This window comes from Chiroxiphia lanceolata, chromosome 8 (assembly GCF_009829145.1).
Source record: "Chiroxiphia lanceolata isolate bChiLan1 chromosome 8, bChiLan1.pri, whole genome shotgun sequence".
Lineage (NCBI taxonomy): Eukaryota > Metazoa > Chordata > Aves > Passeriformes > Pipridae > Chiroxiphia > Chiroxiphia lanceolata.
This window is the reverse complement of record NC_045644.1, coordinates 19662606-19682583: the sequence shown is the minus strand read 5'-3', so window position 1 is coordinate 19682583 and position 19978 is coordinate 19662606. Positions and strand designations below refer to the sequence as shown.

Genomic DNA, 19978 nt, shown 5'->3' with positions numbered 1-19978 from the left:
CATGGCCCTCATGGGCTCACCTACATCTCCACCACCCAGAGAAGGGAGATTGACTTACTTCTTTATCCTGGAATTGGCTTAAGGCCCAAACAGCTCCAAGATGCCAACAGGAACGTCCCCTGTCTGGCAGACTCTCCACAATTTGCTCGATGGTGACAGTCCCCTTTTCTGTTGGAGGAGGGCAGCGCATTGTTGGTGGGGCATTGGGAATCCAGGAACACCAGTCATACTGCACAACAGAGCAAGAGAGCACAGTGAAAAGCTACAGTGGCTGCTATTTAGGAACACAGTGAAGAAAATCAGGAGTTTGACAACAGGGAGTTTGATTCTGTATTATGAACCTTTCAGAAACAGAGGATATTAAGGACAGGGAGATGCTCTAGAGAAGGACTGGAGGTGACAAGGAAGTCCCTTCTGTTTTTGCTCAGGAACTCACAAGAGTCACCTAAATGGGAGTAGTTATTCTGCTAACCACAGGCATGTACCACACAGCCCAGATTCACCAGCCAGGCTAAGGCCTTAGCTATTTTATTAAACAAAGACCTTTTCTGATAACCTGAGGTGACATCTGAAAAAAAAAAAATTAAAATCCCCTTTTCTCCAGTTTCTCTTTTCTGCAAAATTTCCTCCAAGAACATGCCCACAGTACTGTGGTCAGGCAGTAAGAGAGATAAAGGATGCTAGTTCATCAAGTAATATGGAATATGGCATGCAGATATGGCCATGGTGAGTGGCAGACTGGGAACTCAGAACCACTTCTGGCCTGCTTCATTGTCGTGAGCTGGTGATGTCTCCTTTTGCTTCAGATATGACCCTGAGTTTTGCTGCCATCTGAGATGATGCACTTCAGCTTAAAACTTGCAATACTGTCTGTCACAGTACCCTTCTGAACAAAATGTCCAGCCCACAGTTGAATAAAATATCATGTGGTGAGTGAGCAATTGGCTCACAGGTCAAACACAAAGGTTAATAGTGAATGGGTAACATCAGACTGGTGACCTGTCACTAGTGGGGTTCCACAGGGCTCCATCTTGGGCCCTGTGCTCTTCAACATCTTCATAAATGACTTGGACACAGGACTGGAATGGATACCAAGCAAGTTTGCAAGTGATACAAAACGTGGAGAAGCTGTTGACTCCCTTGAAGGCAGGGAGGCCCTGCAGAGAGACCTCAACAAATTAGAGGACTGGGCAATCACCAACCATATGACGTTCAACAGAGGGAAGTGCCAGATTCTGCACCTGGGCTGAGGCAAACCTGGATGTTCATACAGACTGGGGAATGAGATGCTGGAAAGCAATGCCATGGAAAGGGATCTGGGGATCCTGGTTGGTGGCAATTTGAATATGACTCAGCAGTGCCCTGGCAGCCAGGAGGGCCAACCCTGTCCTGGGGGGCATCAGGCAAAGCATCGTCAGCTGGTCAAGGGAGGGGATTGTCCTGCTCTGTTCTGCACTGGGGCGGCCTCACCTTGAATATTGTGTGCAGTGTTGGTCACCACAATATAAGAAAGACATTAAGCCATTAGGGAGTGTCCATAGGAGAGCAATGAAGATGGTGAAGGGCCTTGAGGGGAAGCCGTATGAGAAGCAGCTGAGGGCACTTGGTCTGTTCAGGCTGGAGAAGAGGAGACTGAGGGGAGACCTCACTGCAGTTACAACTTCCTTGTGAGGGGAAAAGGAGGGGCAGACAGTGATTTCCTTTCTGTGGTGACCAGTGACAGGACCCTAGGGAATGGCCTGAAGTTGTGTCAGGGGAGGTTTAGGTTGGATATTGGAAAAAGGTTCTTCACCCAAAGGGTGGCTGAGCACTGGCACAGGCTCCCCAGGGAAGTGGTCACAGCACCAAGCCTGACAGAGTTCAGGAAGCATTTGGACACATGGTGTGACTCTTGGGGATGGTCCTGTGCAGAGCTAAGGGTTGGACTTGATGATCCTTGTTGGTCCCTTCCAACTCAGCATATTCTGTGGTTCTGTGAAATTAGCACAACTTACAACAACAACCCACAGGAATCACCTATGCCTGTGCTTGCAGCAAAGGCAGATTAAAGTCACTTAGCATAACTCACTGCATTTCATTGCAGAATGGGCCTCACACTACCATCACATCTCAAATCCAGGCAGTTCGGGTGATGTGTGAAAAACATGGTAGCTAAGCTGGACACCTGAACCCTTCAGCATTCCTGAAAGAGGTCTTACCAAATGCTTGAAAAAAATTGCTCCCCATAATAAAATCAGTAAAACTAAAATATACAAGTTAGCCCCTAAATCTGAGCTTTGGTACATATGTAGGACTCGAAAGGTCTTTCTCAGCTTCCAAATTACTGCAGTTTCCATAGACTTCATGGGGATTTGCAGATGGCTCTGCAGTTATTTTGACCAGAAACAACAGTGTGATTCTGTACATCTACTAAAAAGTACTTCTCAGACCTTGCCCTGGTAGATGTACCTCCCAGTCCAGAAGGAAGAACAGTCTTCCCACAAATTCCTACCTGACCAAAGTTCACAGCTGCATGTTGAGCCGATGTGGTGAATATTATCACTGTGAGATATTCTGCTAGTGTCTCTCGTGTCCTGATCATCTTAGGAAACCCTAAATGAGGGAGAAGAAAAGCTTAAGTAACCCAGCTATGAAGTAAACCTTTTATCCAGCAGTAATCAAAAGAAATGAGTAAGAGGGCTATGAAGCAGTCACTGAGGAGCAGGGCATTCTATGAGTCTTGCTGTGTGGTCTAACAGAAGCTACTCAACCTCTCTGTGCCTTGGCTGTGTGGTTATAAAAACGGGGTGATCCTGCCTTACCTTATACAGGTTTGTGAGGTATCACCATTTGCAAAGTATGTGGTATTCCGTAAGGGAAAGACAAAGTGTAATTACACCTTTAAAAAACACTGTGGCCCTGTCCTACCTACCCTGCAGCAAGGCACCCAGACAGTCCACAGGGCAGGGGCCTCAGATGCTCCATTTTTCTTCAGTCTGCAGTGCAAGCAGGGAAGGCTCATGTCAAGGAGGAAGTGACCATGTGCTTGTATTTATAAAGGTCTGAGGCTCAGCAATCAAGTGTACTGTGAGAGAGAGAGCAGGGAGAGCTTATTCGCTGAAATGGGAAGTGAGGAAATGAGAACTTCTGAAAGAGAAACAACAGAATGAGGAACAGAAATACTTGCATTAAGCTGTCTTTGAAGGAGAATAATCAAATGGAGCTATATAAAGAAAGAACGCAATAGTCAGGGACTAGGGCAATATTTTGCAATCAAAGCAACCCCAGGCCTGTATCTCTCTTATCCTCCCTAAATAACATGGTGCTGTACTTCCTGTCCCATTCCAGTGTGACCACAGGTCCCAGTAAACCTACAGCTCTGTCAGTACCCTGGAGCAAGCTGCCCCTGCTCAGCTGCTTCACACCTCCACCACCAACCTGATGCAGATGTGAACTCAACACGAGAGAGGGAAGAGGCACACGGTATCTCTGGTCAGCCACCAAGCCCCAAGCGGTGAGGATGCACCATCCCCTCCTGTGTTCTGCTATCCTAAGCACACTGTGCTCATCTTTAAAGGAGTTTGGTATTCTCCCAGTCACAGCAGCCCTCACAGGGAAGAAACAGAGACTAGAGGGGGAGTCCCAAGTGCCATAGCCTCCCCCACTTATCCTCCTCCCATTCTTTACAGACCCAGCCAAGTCCCCCTGCTCTGGAGTGGCAGCAGTGCAGAGAGAGATGCTGCAGGCCTGGTAGGCTTCCCATTTGCAGTGGCAGCCCTGCCCCTGGTGGTGCTTGTAGCTTCCCATCCCAGCTGTAGCCCTGGAAAGGCTCAGTACTTGTCCCATATCATGATGCTTAGGTCAAGCATGAAGTTCCTACAAGAAGGAACTTCCTTCTAAGCTTTTCCTAAGAGACAACTTGACAAACAAAAAGGATAGCAACTAGGTGTATCCCAATAGTTTGCTTGACCAGGAAGAGAGAGTCCAGGAGGCTGTTATACACCAGCACATACTGCTAATGACTGGAAATACCACAGGTTTGCCTGGACATCTTGTACTCAAATGTGTGCCTGCAATACCAAAGCCATTTGCCCTAGGTAACTGGCCAACAGGTGTTGCCAGATGTAAATCAGCCAGGACAGTGTGAAGAATCCTCACCCACCTCTATACGTTCCTGAAAATCTGCTTGGAAAAAATGTGAGTGGAAGTAAAAAACCCCCATGTTTAGGGAAATACAGGGGAGTGTTAAGTCACGTGGGAGAACTGAGCCATGTTATGGGTGAGAGCTTCCATGGCCAAGTAATGGTTTGCAAGAAAAGAGAGGCAGTGAGAAGAGACAGAGTAAAGAAGAATATTTCTTGGAAATAATTATGAGTATCTTCTCTTGAAGAGAGTAGAACAGCTCAGTGGTGACACAGGTGCTGAACAAATAAAAAGTGCAGCAAGATACTCCTGGAGAGGTTCTTACATGTTCTTATTTGGTGCGAGGTTTGAAAGAGAGGGTGCAAGGGGGTCTCTCTGCTCCTTGTGATTTTTGTCAGTCTGCCTGGTGGTTCCAACAGCACCTACAGACAGCATCCCTCCCCAGTGCTTAAAGCATAAGCAGACAAGATCAAAGGACCTGTCCCCAGCGCAGAGAGATTACATGAGTTGCCCAAGCTCATAATGAGAATCTGTGGCAAAAGAAGGCATTGTCTCCTGAGGGAGGGCCTGATCCAGGGTCTCACCCATAAAACTGAGCATCTTTGGGCCAAGAAGAGAGAGGGTCTCTAACAGCTCAAGGCGTGCTGTGCACGCAGCACTGCTGTCAGCAGGGACTCAACAAGCTGCAGACCTGGCAGGGCCATCACACCTTACCTGAGGCTTTCACACCCCTCATCCCATAGACGTAAATGTCTTTGACGAAAGCCTGGAGCTCCACATCCTCACACACCACCTCGTCACTCTCATAGTAGATGTGAATCACATCCTCTGCAAAACTGCGGGCAGGAACAAATGAACAAAACGAAATCAAAAGGAGAAAGCAAGTCTGCTGTTCCTCAAGGTCGTCTACGGCCCTTGCAAATGCTGTGTGTGGAAAGGGATAAGGGCAAGAGAAGGTCTCAACACTCTCCTACCTCCTTCCTACAAGCAGTGGGAATGCACAGAGGGAAATTTGATTCATCTGGGACTGCAGCATCACTTCCTCCCCCAACAAGATGCTGGACCACACTGCATCTCCTGAACAATCCTGTGCACTTTATTCTCTTATATCAGCCTTTGCTCCTACCCAGACCTCTGTCATCACATCTACATCCTTCACTTAATACAGACTCCCTCTTGCATATCCACGTGGCTCTCACGCTGGGAAGTGGGGTTCCCAAACTGTGATACCAGTACAATCCCCTTCATGTGGGACACTCCAAGGCTGCTCCTGAATACCATTCAAATAGTTGCACCCCTCCTACTGGACATCTTTTTAATGAAACACAATTGGCACACTCCAAAGTGGAGGTGGCCCAGGAAATTTCTCCTGGGGAGAAGAGATCTAGAGCTATTTCCTACACCCACTTGTTTACAGCAGACATCGCCTCCCTGTTCAGTTCCTCTTTTCAAGGTCCCTCTTTCTACAAAAGCTCCCCAGGCTAACTCACCTCTGAAAGAAAGGCTCTTAAAACACTATGATAACAGAAAGAATTCTGAAAGCATTAAAAATAGGTAAGCCTGATTTCCTGAAGATTTGCAGTTCATGACTGAATGACTGATTGACTGGGCGATGTGCTGAGATATTCTGTTAGCTCTGCAGGTACCTATAATCTCTTGCTAAATATTTTGACAACAACCCATAGGGTGAAACATTTGTCTGCAGACGCTGACTGATGCAATTAAAAACTGTTATCCAATAGAGATTTATCCCTTAATAAGATAAAAATCTGTACATTTTATAAATTTATTGCAATTTGGAGACTTTTATTAATCTGTCAATGTGGTTCCTATCAACCAACAAAGTCAAGAGTTGTCATTGAGGCAGACAACTGCATTAACACCAAGAGTTTAAGTAATTTTAGGTTTTAGAGGAAGCCAAAGGAAAAGAAAAATTCTGCAAAATGCAGAGAGAAAACTGCATGAGTTCTGTCTCCATGCATTTGGCACAGGTGCCAGGTGATATGGAATGTAATCCTCCTCTTAAAAAATGGCAGTGTTTTAGACTCCATTGCATAGAAATATAGATTAGCATACGAAGCGTAGGTGAAGCCTTTTGGGCTGCAGTGCCTTGGGTTGATACATCTATCTGCAGTTAGATCAGAAAGAGGAAGCTGAGTATTAGAGAAGGGGTTTACAAATTTGCCTTGTGAGACTCCTTGTTTCTATAGGGACAACCTTATCAGCTTTCTTAAGTCTACACCATCTACCACATGTGAAGTAATGCTGGGAATAGAAATTATTTCATCAAAAGTGAAGACTGATAACCCTGTAGTGTGGGAGATTCATGGTGACACATGCACAACCATGTCAGGATCCTGACCATGGGTCAGGGTCTCACACACTCTAAAGGGTACTGCCTACACCATTTATAAATCACATTATTCACCTATGAAGAATCTCTCAGCCAAATTTGAGGCAGTGTAACACAATCCTCCAGTGAGATTAACACCCACAAACAGTCAAACTAAACTGAGTTGACTAAGTACTACCTGGTATTTGAAAGTCATATCTTGATATGCAAAGAAAATACAGGAAAGAGAAGGACAAAAAAACCGGACTACATAAAGAAAACAACCACAGCAAAGTTATAACTTCCTTTTCTCTCAAATGGGCACTAACAATTGCAGGAAATTTTGCAAGATAACCCCTTGTCAAAACACAGAGAAAACACAGGAGATGAAGATATACCCAAAACTTTGAACATTATGCTTGCATCATAAACCCTCTATTTTCTGTATACGAAAGATCTAATTTTTAATGAACATGCTTTTCAAAAGTCATGCAACCAGGAACAGCTGCATATTTAGTAAGCAATTTATGTTATGCAAAAATACATTGTTTGTTAAACTAAACATTGCAGCAGAATAAAACTCTTATGAATCATTCCATTCTGACGCAGTGTTTCAGACCTGAAAAGGAACCACATTTGTGTGGTTGAGCAGCCTTGCAGTACCTCTCCTGACTCAGAATTGCTGCCCTCCCTGATTAAACTCAGGCCTTGCAATTTTAAAGCATTTTTTAAGAAAGGTTTTGCTCTAATCAGTTAATACCTAATTTATTGAGTTTCAAAAGACAACTTTCACAGAAGTCAATCTTACATTTTCACTCCACAAAAACCTTGATGAACTCATGTGGCTGGCTCAGAGAGCTGGGTCTGCTTTTCATTTGTGCATAGCTAAAAAAATTGTTATTAAATTCCCTTTGCAGGCTAAATTCCAACTCAGTAAATTCTTGAAATCCTATAGAAGAGTACTTATAAAGGGTCCTCTGAAATACAGAATACAAGAAAACTGAAAAAAGCAGGAATTAACAGTCTTTCAAGAGTGTGTGCTTGGCTGTATCTTTTTCCTCCAATTAGATATGCTGGATGGAAAAGGCACCACATTACTAAACAGCCCATGTATTGTTCAAAAGAGAAGAAGTGAAGAGAAAAAGTGAGCAGAAAAAAAAGAGATCTGTGTCTCTGTGACAGTGACTTTATGAGCCATTTCTTGAACTATGGTCTTTTACCTCTTTATTGCCTCCCAGACTTTAATGCCATCATCCCGGTAGTAGTAGTAGGGGATGTCCTCTTTGCTGTCCATCCCTTTAGCTTTGATCTCCTCTGGGAAGCAGAGGGAACGGTAAGTCAGATCTTTCATTGCTTTCTGTACCATTTGTACATGTCCTCCTCCACCCGTAGCATTTGCCTGCAGGAAGAATGGCAAGATGGGAACAGTGTTCACTTTGTGCCAAGACTGGCTTTCCAAATTTGCAGGAGACAGGATTCAGAGTGCTGATGAATCTGTTTTTCAAGGAGAAAACCAAATCTCCACACAAAGTACCAAACTGCAGAGTTCTACTGGAACTGTGCATTTTCACTGCAGAGATTTCATACCTCTCCCATGAATCACTGTTATTAACCACATTTTCACCATAGGTACAGCAGCTGCTTATACTGGAGGACAGCACCATCAAAGCATGGCACTTTCTGCCAGCCCTATGCTCCAGAATCAGTGCAAGTATGAAGGAAGGCAGCCATGAGTGTGGCAGATGAGGGCTTTAGCTAAACTATGCACTGCTGCTACAGAGTAGTTTAGGAGAAAATGTTTAGGGATGAAGGCTACCATTAGCCGCCCTGGAATTTATGCCTGGAGATCAATCCTGCTGGGTGACTACTGATGAAGACTGGCCAGGGTTTCAGTATATTTACATTTGGAAAACACAGCATGTCTACAACAGACAGCACTTCAAAACTCTTTAGAAAATCACTGCACAGAAGTTCCCAAATGTTGGTTTTCTAGCATATGATGTGAAAAGCAGCAGCAGTCACCTTACACTTACTGTCCTCCAGCTGGTTGTTCATCTACATTGGAACCAAGAAACTCTGGAACTCCAGGACCCTTGCTGGCAGGTTTTAGCCACACACTCTTCCCACATGCATGAGGTGCAGACATGATGCTTCTGTTTAAAGGGATAGGAGGTCTCCACAGTCTGCAGTGGAGTACAGATGACACAGAAGGTGGCTGTATTTAACCTCTCTATTTTGCTTGGGTGAAAAACTCCAAGGCAAGGAAGCTATTTTTGGCCTGGTGCAAGTGGTGTAAGGAAGATAGAGTTGTCCTGAAACAGAGGCTCCCTCTTTGAAAGGGCTTCTGAAACCTCCTCAAACTTAACATTTATTCCTATTTGTTACAGAGACTGCTGTGTGCTGACTTAACTGTGGTTCCTAGATCCAGTGTTCTATTTCTCCCACTTAACTTGGTGTCATCTGTCAACTTACTGAGGATGCACTCAACCCCTCATTCAAATCATCGATAAAGGTATAATATACTGCTATGTTTCACTGGCTCAGATGAAGCTGAGATTTAATCCTAGCAGATCTGCTGTTTATGGCAATTCAAGAAGACAGGCTGGAATCTACACCCACTATTTGTGGGCTTCAAAATGTCTTACCTATGTGTCTTTCAGTGCTGAAGATTTGAATTTGCAATTTTTATTCTCACAGAGCACTTAAAGGAAATTTGGGACTTAACTGTGTGCATATGTGTACAGAAATTTATGTGCGCGATATGATATCTTGCACTCCTATATGTATGTGACCCAAAGTCACATCAACAGTAAGTGAGGTACTGACTGACATTGGCCAGTTCTGATTTGGCTATTTAGAGGTAAAAGAGAATATCTTTAGGACAACAAGCCATCAGTTCTGTGTGCCATCAGTTTCTCAGGTGATATTAGTTATGTTTGCCCTTTAGTAGCAAGGTCAAGAAATAAGGCAATATGTGATGAATAAAGGATATGTACATACATAACCACAAAGAACAACAAAGAACTGTGAACAAACACGAACAATGAAGATTCACAAAGAGGATTACCTACCTTGTCAAAAAGGCCACATTCACAGATAAGCTGTTCTCGGGCTTTGGTATTGATGGCTATTGTGAACCGCATATGTGGCACCAAGAGCTGTGAAATGGGACAAACAATGACAGAAGGCGAATTCTCAGGCAGAATTCAACAGCAACCAGATGTAAAGGTTGAAGTCCTGGAGGTCCTGGTAGTTTAGCTGTACCTTGCCTTGCAGGGCAGCCAGTTAAACTATTTCAGCAGAACTATCACCAGAACTTCCTTTTGGTTTGTCAACCTGATGTGATAACCACCCTAGCCCACATACATCCCTTCATGCAAGAACCAACCTTGAAGAGGGGATGTACAGCAGGCAGCTGCCGGAACATGGCTATGCTGAACACCTCTGAGACTAAGTGTGTCCGTAAGAGGTGGGTCACTGTCTGATGGATGTGGAAATCAGATGAGCGGACCCAAATTTTAGCTAGCAGCCAATCATATGTGGCATCTGAAGGAAGGAATATGGGATTGTCTGGCCCAGGCTTTTGACCAAGCTGAAAGATACAAAGAACATGAAATCCCAAGTACTTCATGTTTAAAATGAGACAACAAGCAATGTGTCCCTTTAGAGACTCTGACAGTAGGCCCACCTGGATTGCAATAGGTACAATTTTATTCTCCAGATTCTTATACAGCAGACAGATGGGTGCAGCCAAGTACTGTATTGTGCATGGGTCTGTTTTATTGGCATCCACACCATCAAGGAGCTCATAGTCCACAATGAAAATGTTTCCTTGCTGTGGGGGAAAAAAAAAAAAAAAGGAAGCATGATGTGTTTTAATGGCGTGCAAGCAGCAAGGCTCGGAACAAAGAAATGAGAAGTTGAGAAGTCTTGGCCAGAGACTGACTTCTGCCTGGTGGTTACAAGCTACCACTGGCCTGCCCTTGCCCTTGCTCATAGTGGCTCAGGGATGATGCCATTGAGACACCAAGTACCGTTTCACAAACTGACTGACTTGTGTCTGCAGAGTCTGACAGTGAGTCTTTCAGCAAAGAGCATCTATGTGTTTGGCACTCATGCAGTGACACTCAGATGTAAACAAGTTTCACGCTGCCAGTTGAAGAGAACCCTGTGCTCATTGTACAAACAAAAGCAAGGCACTACCCTTGTCAACCCTTCTTCAGCATGTTAGTTCAACTCAGCAGGTGACAACAAGGGTAAGACCTGGTCTTGGTAAGACCCTACCAGGAAAGGAAGAGACACTTTTCCCCCCGAGGCATCCAGTCAATCCCTAACCTTTTAGAGGAAACCACTGAAAAAGGACCCTTCACTTCCTGGTTACAGCTCTTCCACCGGACCTGCAGAAAGGCATAGCCTGCAGCTCCAGGGCAGCAGGAGAAAACAGTCAACAGAAGTGCTGCCAGTCTGCAGAGACAAACAGCTTTGCCATGGCCAACCAGAAAGCCTGAAGAGAGATGTGGCTCAAGCAGTTAGAACAGAGTTTGGAGATTAGAGAATATGAGAAGGAACGGGTGCAGTCCATCCTGATCCAGAGCTGTACCTTCACTTCCTCTTCCAGCGTCAGGTTCCTCTCCAGACTGCATTCTACCATATCCATAGTCACAGGCAGCTTCTTGGGTATCTCCGTGCATCTCCGTATCAGCACAGGATTACATCCATTCAGGAACTGGTAGCCAAACATAAAATCTTCTTTCCAGTGCTGCATCACATATTCTAAAGGAAAAACAAACCTGGAGCATCAGTATTTGCACTGCATCAATATCCTACTGTGTTGTAGGATTCCTCCTTTCCCTCTCACTTTTTTGTTATACTGCACTTCAACTTTGACTACAGAAAGCAGCACAAAAGGATTCAAAAGGTGACACAGAATTTTAAGAAAAATCACTTAAGTTAAATGGCAAATTTAATCTTTGCTTCTCACTTTAAGAAAAAATAAATTGATAATAATTTGTTTCTCCATGTACAGAACATGGAGTAAAATATTCCAATTCTATGAAAAATACTCTCTTCATCTGCAAATGACCTTCTCAGGTCTTCCATTATATTTTTAAATCTCACTCTTCAAATTCACAAGGCATGCAGTACAGAGGGATAAGTCCAAAAACAGATGGCACAGGCAGGAGAAGGGAAATACACAACAAGGTGTGTAGGGAAAGAACAGCAGTGGCTGGAGCAGTTCTCTTAGCTGGAGTTGGGTGAGGGATACCCGGGGATGGGTTTGGATTTGGCTTTCACTTAGTAAAACTCCTCGTTCATTATTTTGCTTGTTTAAATTTTTTCCCTCTATTTATTTTTCAATTGCTAATATAAACCCAGATTAACGCATCAGTAAAATTCTAGTCTGGGGTATTTCATCTCTTTACTATTACATATGTAGTACAAATGGATGTTTTCCATAGTTGCAGTGTTCTGTTTCATAATGTCATGTCACCACTTCAGTTTACAAGTTCAGAGTCAGAAAAAACATGATTATGTGAAAAATCCCATTGGTGTCTTCAGGGGAAAAATTAAGCTAGTAAAGTTTTCCACTATTGTCTATTTTCAGACAAGGCAGAACTTTTTCTGAAAGCAGTTCATTTTTCTAAAGAGGGTAAAAAGATGAAAAATATTGGCCCAAAGGAATGTAGTGATAATTAAAACAAAAAAGTCTCAAACCCCAGAATGCTCTCTAACAAAGCATAAAAACATTAAGTTTACATGAAGTGACATTTACATTATCTCTGTCAATTGTATAATGAGTCTGAAGCTGTATCTGAAGTTTACACCAAGCAAAAAATAATTCATCACCTTAGACAGAAACTGCATGACTGAAAAATGCCTTGAACCACCTTCTCCATTATCCCTGTTTCTGCCAAGGCTTGCAAAAAAGGCAAATTCAGAATTGCATTAACATAACTGAGACTGACACTTAATGTTTAAATGTCACAGAATTGGAGCTTTCCTCGTGGGTATGGAAATGTTATCAATGAAATTAATTGCAGATCACATCTAATTCTTGTGTTAAAAGTATTTCAGGAAGCAATCTTATTAAATGTAACAAATTGCTGTAATTAGTTTTTAATAGCTTTGCCACCTTGTGTGCTTGGTTTTATACCCTTGACCACATAATTACTCTTATTTCTGTGAACTGATCCTTAGGTAGCCTGAAGAAAGGTAAAACTTCAGAGCAGGAGGGAAAAGATTTTCCTTTGCAGAGTATGAGCAGCCTATTCACACACTAACAAATTTATAGTAGCTGTGCATTTATTATATCCAGTAACACAATCTAATAAATAACCATGGGTAAGAGCAGAAGGTTGGGCCTGGCTCACAAATCCAAAGCTCCCCAGCCCTGCTCTACAGAAATATCACCATGAAGTTCAAAACCCATGACCATCTGCAATTGTTTTTACTGGGTTTTCAAGTAACTGCCAAGATTTTCGTATTGAAAAGGGCTAAAGAAAAGCAGTAGTTTGTCTTTTATATGTTAATACTACATCAATGGAGTTTTTAACAGTAGGAAAGACACTGAAAAAACTGAACACCCTTGAAACCAAAAGTGAAACTCACACTCTGAGACAGGAATTTTTGTCTTCTAGTAAGAAGATGTGAGTATGAAATGGCAAACACAAGCAGGATATTTAATGAAATACACATAGCTAATTCTGACATATTTTTGACAAGAGACATTTTGGATAAATGCCACAAGCTTTTTCAGCTCGAGCTCACACTAATTTCCAGTAAGAACCACAGTTCCTCAGAGTGTGGTCTGATGACTCACCCTGGCTCAGCAGGACCAGGTGAATGAGTTACAGCTCCCAGCTCATTCTCAGCATTTTGTTACTCATCCCCAGATCTGCTGGCCTAACAGCATGGGCCTTCATATCTGAATTCTGTCAAAATAATCCCTGTGGGGAAAAATATACCCCTGGAAAGCATTTGAGTTGCCCCATGTCACTGACACAGATGGCTCACAAGAACCAACTGAGGGGAGCTACAGGTCTTATGACAGCAGAACCAAGGCAGTAGCAGCATCCCTGTGTTGGAACAGGGTCGAGAAGCCGGGACTTTTAGCAGCAATGCAACTGAGCACATGGCTGGGATATTAGGCAACAGTCTTTGATCTTGTCTGTCAGAGGCAAGAGGGGTCACCTTCACACTTGCCCTTAGCAGAGAACAGTAACAGACTTGCCTTTTTGGAGATTTTCCATGTATTTAGATGGCTGAAGTGGGACATGTACAATCAAACTTTCAAAGATGCCTTAACAGCTAATATGATCTGAAAAGCACCCCCACTAAGCTATCTCTAGGTTTAGATGCAAAATACTTAATAAAATATATCCTATGGGACTTGTACATACTTGAAAATACATTTCTAAAACCCAAAAGGGACTATGATGCGCAACTGGACTGACCTCCAGTATAGCTCAGGACAGAGAAAGTCACTGAGCAATTACCAGTAATTTTAGTTCCTTGTGAGATCATATCTTTGTTTTTCGGTCTTGAGGGTTGATGGTATGATCTGCAGTCTGAGATTACAGTTTACTTACTGGAGAGCAGAGAGGAGGTCAGCCACTTCCATCCTGATCAGATATGTACAAGACAACTAATTAATCATTCTATGACACAAACATGAGCAAATGCTGATAAACCCACCAGAGATTGTGTTGCTGATTCTGACAAAGATCCTCTCAAAATCTGCAAAATCACTCCAGGAGGACTGGAACATGTGCATGAACCGGTTGATATAAAGATTCTCCATCCTAAATATACACCAAAATAAAACATATCTGAAAAAAATGATCTTCAGTGTTCTCAATACCCTTCCCCATTCTTTTCCACCCTTTTATATATCTAAACACAATAAATTTTTAGCAATGGAATATGGGATTGATCACCCTACAGAATTAAATTTGCAGGCTGTACCTTTACACACAAGCCTGAAAGGCATATCAAGGGCCCAGCTCCTGCTATTGCACTTACAGAACTCTGTTCTAGAGTTGTTCTTGGCAGCCTACAACAGCAGTGCTTTAGGACCTATGTCATATAAAAACTATAGTCAGAAAAACTAGTGCTTCACATGTTGTCAGCAGTTAGCATCAGCTGAGACTGCTGAGATGATTATTAACACCAATTCAGAAAGGGATATGGTAACACAAAGAGATTGAGTGATGTGCAGAACAAGTGAATTCAGAAGAAACACAGCCCAGGATCAGTCAACCACTATTCCTACATAGCTACTGTAAGTCTCTATGTGATCAAGGCCAGACTGGATCCGTACAGTGTGAGACTTGAGCTTTTGAGAGCTTTCTATTTACTTGAGCTACTGGTTAAACTTGACCCTTAAACCTCAGAAACCAAATCACTTGGTTGCAGACATCACATGAACACAGCGGGCTGGGAACCAGATATATCTCATTTAAAGTGCAAATTCAGCAAAATATTCTGTCTACACCACAGCTGAGCAAGTCTCCTTTATATGAGATGACAAGTCCTACATTATTACATAAATGCTAAACTGTTCTTATTAAATAGAAATCCTTTGCTTTGACCAGAAAGCAAATAATCAATTTGGAAAAGAAAGCTGGTTTCCCACTAGCACTTCAAATGCACACACAGCGCACAAAGATACGCAGGGCAGATGACAGAGTAAAGAAAGGTCACAGTGTTGCAGGAAATTCTCCCAAACAGAATTTGAGGGAGGAAAAATCCCAGAAGGGTAGATTTATCATCACTAAACTTATAAAAAGGCTTGGATTAGAACTGGCTCAAGAGGACCAAAAGTCTGGAGAAACAGCAAATGGTAATCTGGAGAAGGGCTCTAGACCAGCATGACCATAACCCCCACAAAGGAGCTGCTTCTGCACTAAGCCCAGATGGGGTACATGTAGAATGGGCTGTTTCTGCTGCTGCAGATGGCAGTCAAGGTTAAGAGGTGTCTGGAGGCATGCTAGGAAGGAAAACTCACACAACTGTCTAGGCTAGAACAGGACATGACTTCTCCAGAGTCTCTTGTAACTACTGGGCAGGACTTTCTGGATAGGGACTAGGTATCTGAATCACAGATGACCTTCCAGAGGAAGTATGACCATCACCAAAAGTTTAAATTATTTTAAAAAACAAAACTTAGTAGCTTGAGAACAGTTATTTGAGACTGTCTTATTTTAAAGTTTCCACTAAAGGTCCTGTAGAGCCTCTGCCCTCCTTCAGAACCGCTCAAGGATTAGAAAACACTTGACACATGAACTGATATGTACTGCTCCTCTCCTGTTCGCCTTACCTAAGGCTACTGATCAAACCAAGCAGTAGGCACAGCACCTGGGATCTAGTCACAAATCTGCTGTGGTTTGACCTGCTGAATGCCAGGCACACATTCATTCTCAGGTATTTCAAAGATTTCTTCCAAAAGGAGAAAGCTTTTCACATTTCCTATCTCGGAACAAACTTCTGAAGAACTTAGAAAATAAAACTTGCTTTCCCCAAGAAATCAAGTATTTCTTGGATATCATACTGGCACATACTAGAAAACAGAGCAAGTTAAAAATGGCAGAGTTTCTTGCAGAACTTAATCTGCCCAAATGCAACACTGGTCCAAAATAGCAACACAAGCCCGTATTTCTGGCACAGAATCCAGACTGAGAGTTTCCATTTGCTAGATATTATAGGTCATGTCAGCACTGGCCACCTTCAGAGTTATCTCCACCTACACACAATTAATTCTGTAAACTTACAGAGTTATCCACTGCCAATAGCACCTGAAGATCCAACCTTGCAACAGCATAAAGAATATCCGAGACATATCTCTCCCCTTCTAAGTCCATTTTTGCAGTCCAAGTAAAAGGGCATTCCCCTCCCCTCTTCCACTACTCCCTATGTCTCATATAACTCTCAGAGCTGTCACATTTTTCCTTAAATGTGCTACTTGACCACTGCTACACCTCACAACTCTACACCTTCCTTTGGATTTTCAAACACACCTCCCTGTCTTCCCTCCTACTGCACTCAAACTGAAGGCAGGACCCATGCCTTCTCCCATGTATCTCCACTCCATTCCTGCAGACAGTTGCTCCAAGCTCCCAGTGTACATCAGGGTAGCTAGATAAGGGCTATCAAACTCATTCTTTGAAGATTTTCACAGATCACTCAACCAAAATCATAGGTCTAGATTTTTCAACAAATGTGCCAGACAAAAAGCATTGCTATTCCTTGGAAAAATCTCTTTTCTGTCATACCAGTTATCCAGAATGGCTGGCTATCTGCAATACAGTTTCAGGTTCCTCCTTCATAGGGAGGACCCCTTACAGCCAATGACAAAGACAGATGTCCCTGCACTCTGCTGAATTGCTTCCAAATTTCACTTGGCTGCAACTCAGGATCTCTGTCAACATGCCACAGCCTGGCAGGATAGAATTGCTGGAAGGGGAATGTAGCCTCCAAATTGGTTATGCGTCCTAATGGCAAACCTCTCATCTCTGACATTCAGATGCTGTTGCTCCTGTATTACTCAGATCTTCTATATGAGCTGGGAAACAGGTGTTGTGCAATGGCTAACACTATGCTAGCATCAACTGCTCTTGGAAAACACAGGACCTGGAGAAGTCTGGAATAACATGCCATTGCCAGGGCAACAAAATAAGATCTCAATGATCTTGCATGGGGTTTTGCATATTTTCACATCTTTCACCTCTTGCTTAGAAACTCTTCTTGGTTTTCCCACAGGTTTATTTACAGAAGCACAACCCAATAACTATGATGGAATTTTCCCTTTTTCAGGATGGCCTCACCCCTAAAACATGATCAGATGAAACCTAAAACGTGATCAGATCCTTATGCTGCCTCAAAAGAGATTCTGAAAAACTCCTGAAGTCCCACAAACACTTACGCTTTAGTGTAGTTCAGAATGAAGTCAATTCCCTTTTCATTGTCAAACTGGATGTCACGAGGCAGTTCACTGTGAGAATGGGCATCGATGCTCAGGGGAAAGCCAGGATGCCACTCCTTCCAGCTGAGAAAACAGAAGAGGTTTGATTAATCATATAACCTCACCAGCATGAGAGCTGTGTCTTTCCTTTACCTACTCTGCTTCTGTGACTCGCCCCTATAAAGGAAATTTGTGGCAGACTTAGGCCAAAAATAGTGACTTACATCACATCAAGCACAGAATCCTCAAGCACAGTGGAAGGCAACTGCTTGGCCATCTACCTTCGCAAAGCTCGAAGCAACTTATATCTGTGGTATTTCTAAACACTTGCCACCTTTGATTGAAACTGGCATTAGCTTCAAATGTATTGGGAGGGGAGGGGACAGAGAGACAGACAGGTGTCCAATGCACACTCATTCTTGGGGCTGCATTTTTGCAGAACTGAGATCCAGCAGCTAAAATACTCAGACATGTATTTAGATTCCTTCAAAAGGCACTCTCCAAGAGACTCAGATATTCTTGATTCAATTCCTCAACCTCCTAATGGTCATGGCACACATTCTCTGCTCCATTTTTATTTCAAAACAACAGAAAATGAACTGTAAAGAATAGTGTTTCAGTGGTATTTCCAAACTGCCTGCCACACACAGACTGCATTGTGTGTTATCAGTTATGCATCTGAATTGTAAATAGCTACTTCCCTGAAATTACAAATGATTTTGCCTTCCTTCTTGCATACATAAATAAAATTTTGTGTCACACCTCTTTTCGAAACATATTTTTCTCTGCTCTATTTCCTGCAATTTGTAAGTAAGAGCCTTTCTTATTCAAATTATATCAACAGCACATGGACCAAGCCTCAATCCATCAATTCTGAATGGACCCTCTACCCTGATCCTTATTCTCATGATAAGATGCAAGTGCAAGAAACTTTTGTTATTTTAACAGAGTACGTTTCTTGCACGAGGAAATGTCTAATGCCTTCTGGAGTTACTAGTTTATAAAACACAGCATTTTTTCATTGTGACACTGATTAGGAAAAAAATACCTATTACAGTATTAGGGTGGGTATCACAACTGTGTTCTGTTAGCACATTCCAGTCCACTCAAACAGGGACAGATTTTCCACTGCACCCCAATGCAGGAAACAACTAAAAGTAGTTTGCTGCAGCAGCCAAAAAGCTCCAGTCAGAGCTGACATGTTCACATCCTGTTCCAAAACTGTAGTACTGCTCGTAACAGGCAAATGAAATATGCTTCCAAATCTTCCTTGAAAGCACAACTGTGTGCCAGAGGGCCCACAATTAGGCTGTATCACTGAATTTCCACTTAAGCCTTCCAGACAGCCTTATCTGAGATTCAAGTATCTTGTAATGTCCCTTGCACTAGGATGATCATCACTTAGAGTGAATTCCACCTAAGTAAAAACCAGATATGGCCAACATGGTAACTTATGCTTTCTCTTATCCAGGAGTTGAGTAATTAGAGCCATATGATAATCTGAACATACTCTCCCGAACTCTGAGCTGATGAGAACAGACCCTGGACCTTCTGGGGAGCAGCAGGAAACTCACCGGTACATTTTCTGGCGGGACTCAAGCTCTTTGCGTCTGTGCTGCTTCAGAATCTGAGTCTTGTCATCTCGGGGTAGCTTTGCTGTGAAACAGGGAAAAGAGACAGGGTTATGAGGCTCCCCCACCACCACTGCCCAGGTGTTGAGAAGGACAGCAGACCTTCAAACTTTTGATCTATACCTTTACAAAGTTTCTGTGGAAAGTGCTTTCATGATCCAATTTAGTACTCCGAGTAGAGACACAGGTCCTTAATAGAACCTGTGGAAGGAGATAAGCTCCTAAGTTGGTGCCGCCAAGGGGCAATTAGCTCAAGCTAGGAACATCTGTCTCAACTGTATATAAAACCTGGATTCCTAGTGTAGACACTTGCTGTATGTATCTAGTGTTAAATGGTCTGACGAGGGTCATGGGAATTAATTTTACAGTTCAGTATCTAAGGGAATTTTCATCAATAAGAGAAACCACAATATTGTTCCAGCTCATCTTCTCTGCTAAAAGACATCTCGAGGAAACATCACCGAGCCTCCCTCCTGAGAGACAGCTGTGCTCTCCCCATCAGCGTGGGGCAATAATCCTATCTTCCTGTCATGAGAACAGAAAGAAAAAACAAAGAGGCTTTACTTCCAGATATTTTGCTCTTCTGACCATGAATTCAACATACCACTAAATAACACAGAGACTTCCTTAGTGATCAGAGAAAGGGCAAGCTATGAGACTCACTTTGCATACACAAATGAGAGGGCAGATAAAACCAGCAGGAGTTTCATGACAATTGTGGTTTGGGGCTGGAAATATCAAAGATAACACAGCTGATAACATATATGGCTAATGGCTTCCAGCTGATAGTGTTTAAGTTACCAAGAGGGTTTTATTTGCTCTTGTCCCTAACCTCACCATACTCCGAAAGCCAAGCAAAGCTGTCTTCCATGGAAGTGTTACAGTTGTTATAAACCAAATTATGAAAAATTGGAAGTCCTTCTGGAGACCAAA

The 19978-nt window shown here is 42.9% G+C and overlaps 1 protein-coding gene across 2 annotated transcripts in view; it reads right to left on the bottom strand.

Moving 5' to 3' along the window:
• Positions 1-19978, bottom strand: part of ALOX5 (arachidonate 5-lipoxygenase) — a 30542-nt gene that overhangs the window by 2541 nt on the left and 8023 nt on the right. Inside the window, exons 3-13 of one of the 2 annotated variants that reach the window (XM_032695490.1) lie at positions 18989-19070; positions 17376-17498; positions 14150-14256; positions 11055-11227; positions 10143-10289; positions 9843-10046; positions 9526-9612; positions 7675-7853; positions 4837-4958; positions 2492-2592; positions 59-229 (exon numbers count right to left, since the gene is read on the bottom strand). In XM_032695490.1, the coding sequence (XP_032551381.1) occupies positions 59-229; positions 2492-2592; positions 4837-4958; positions 7675-7853; positions 9526-9612; positions 9843-10046; positions 10143-10289; positions 11055-11227; positions 14150-14256; positions 17376-17498; positions 18989-19070 (1496 nt within the window). Of the gene's footprint in view, positions 1-58; positions 230-2491; positions 2593-2911; positions 3065-4836; positions 4959-7674; positions 7854-9525; positions 9613-9842; positions 10047-10142; positions 10290-11054; positions 11228-14149; positions 14257-17375; positions 17499-18988; positions 19071-19978 lie in introns of those variants that run through there. The other variant, XR_004358373.1, reaches the window with a different exon arrangement.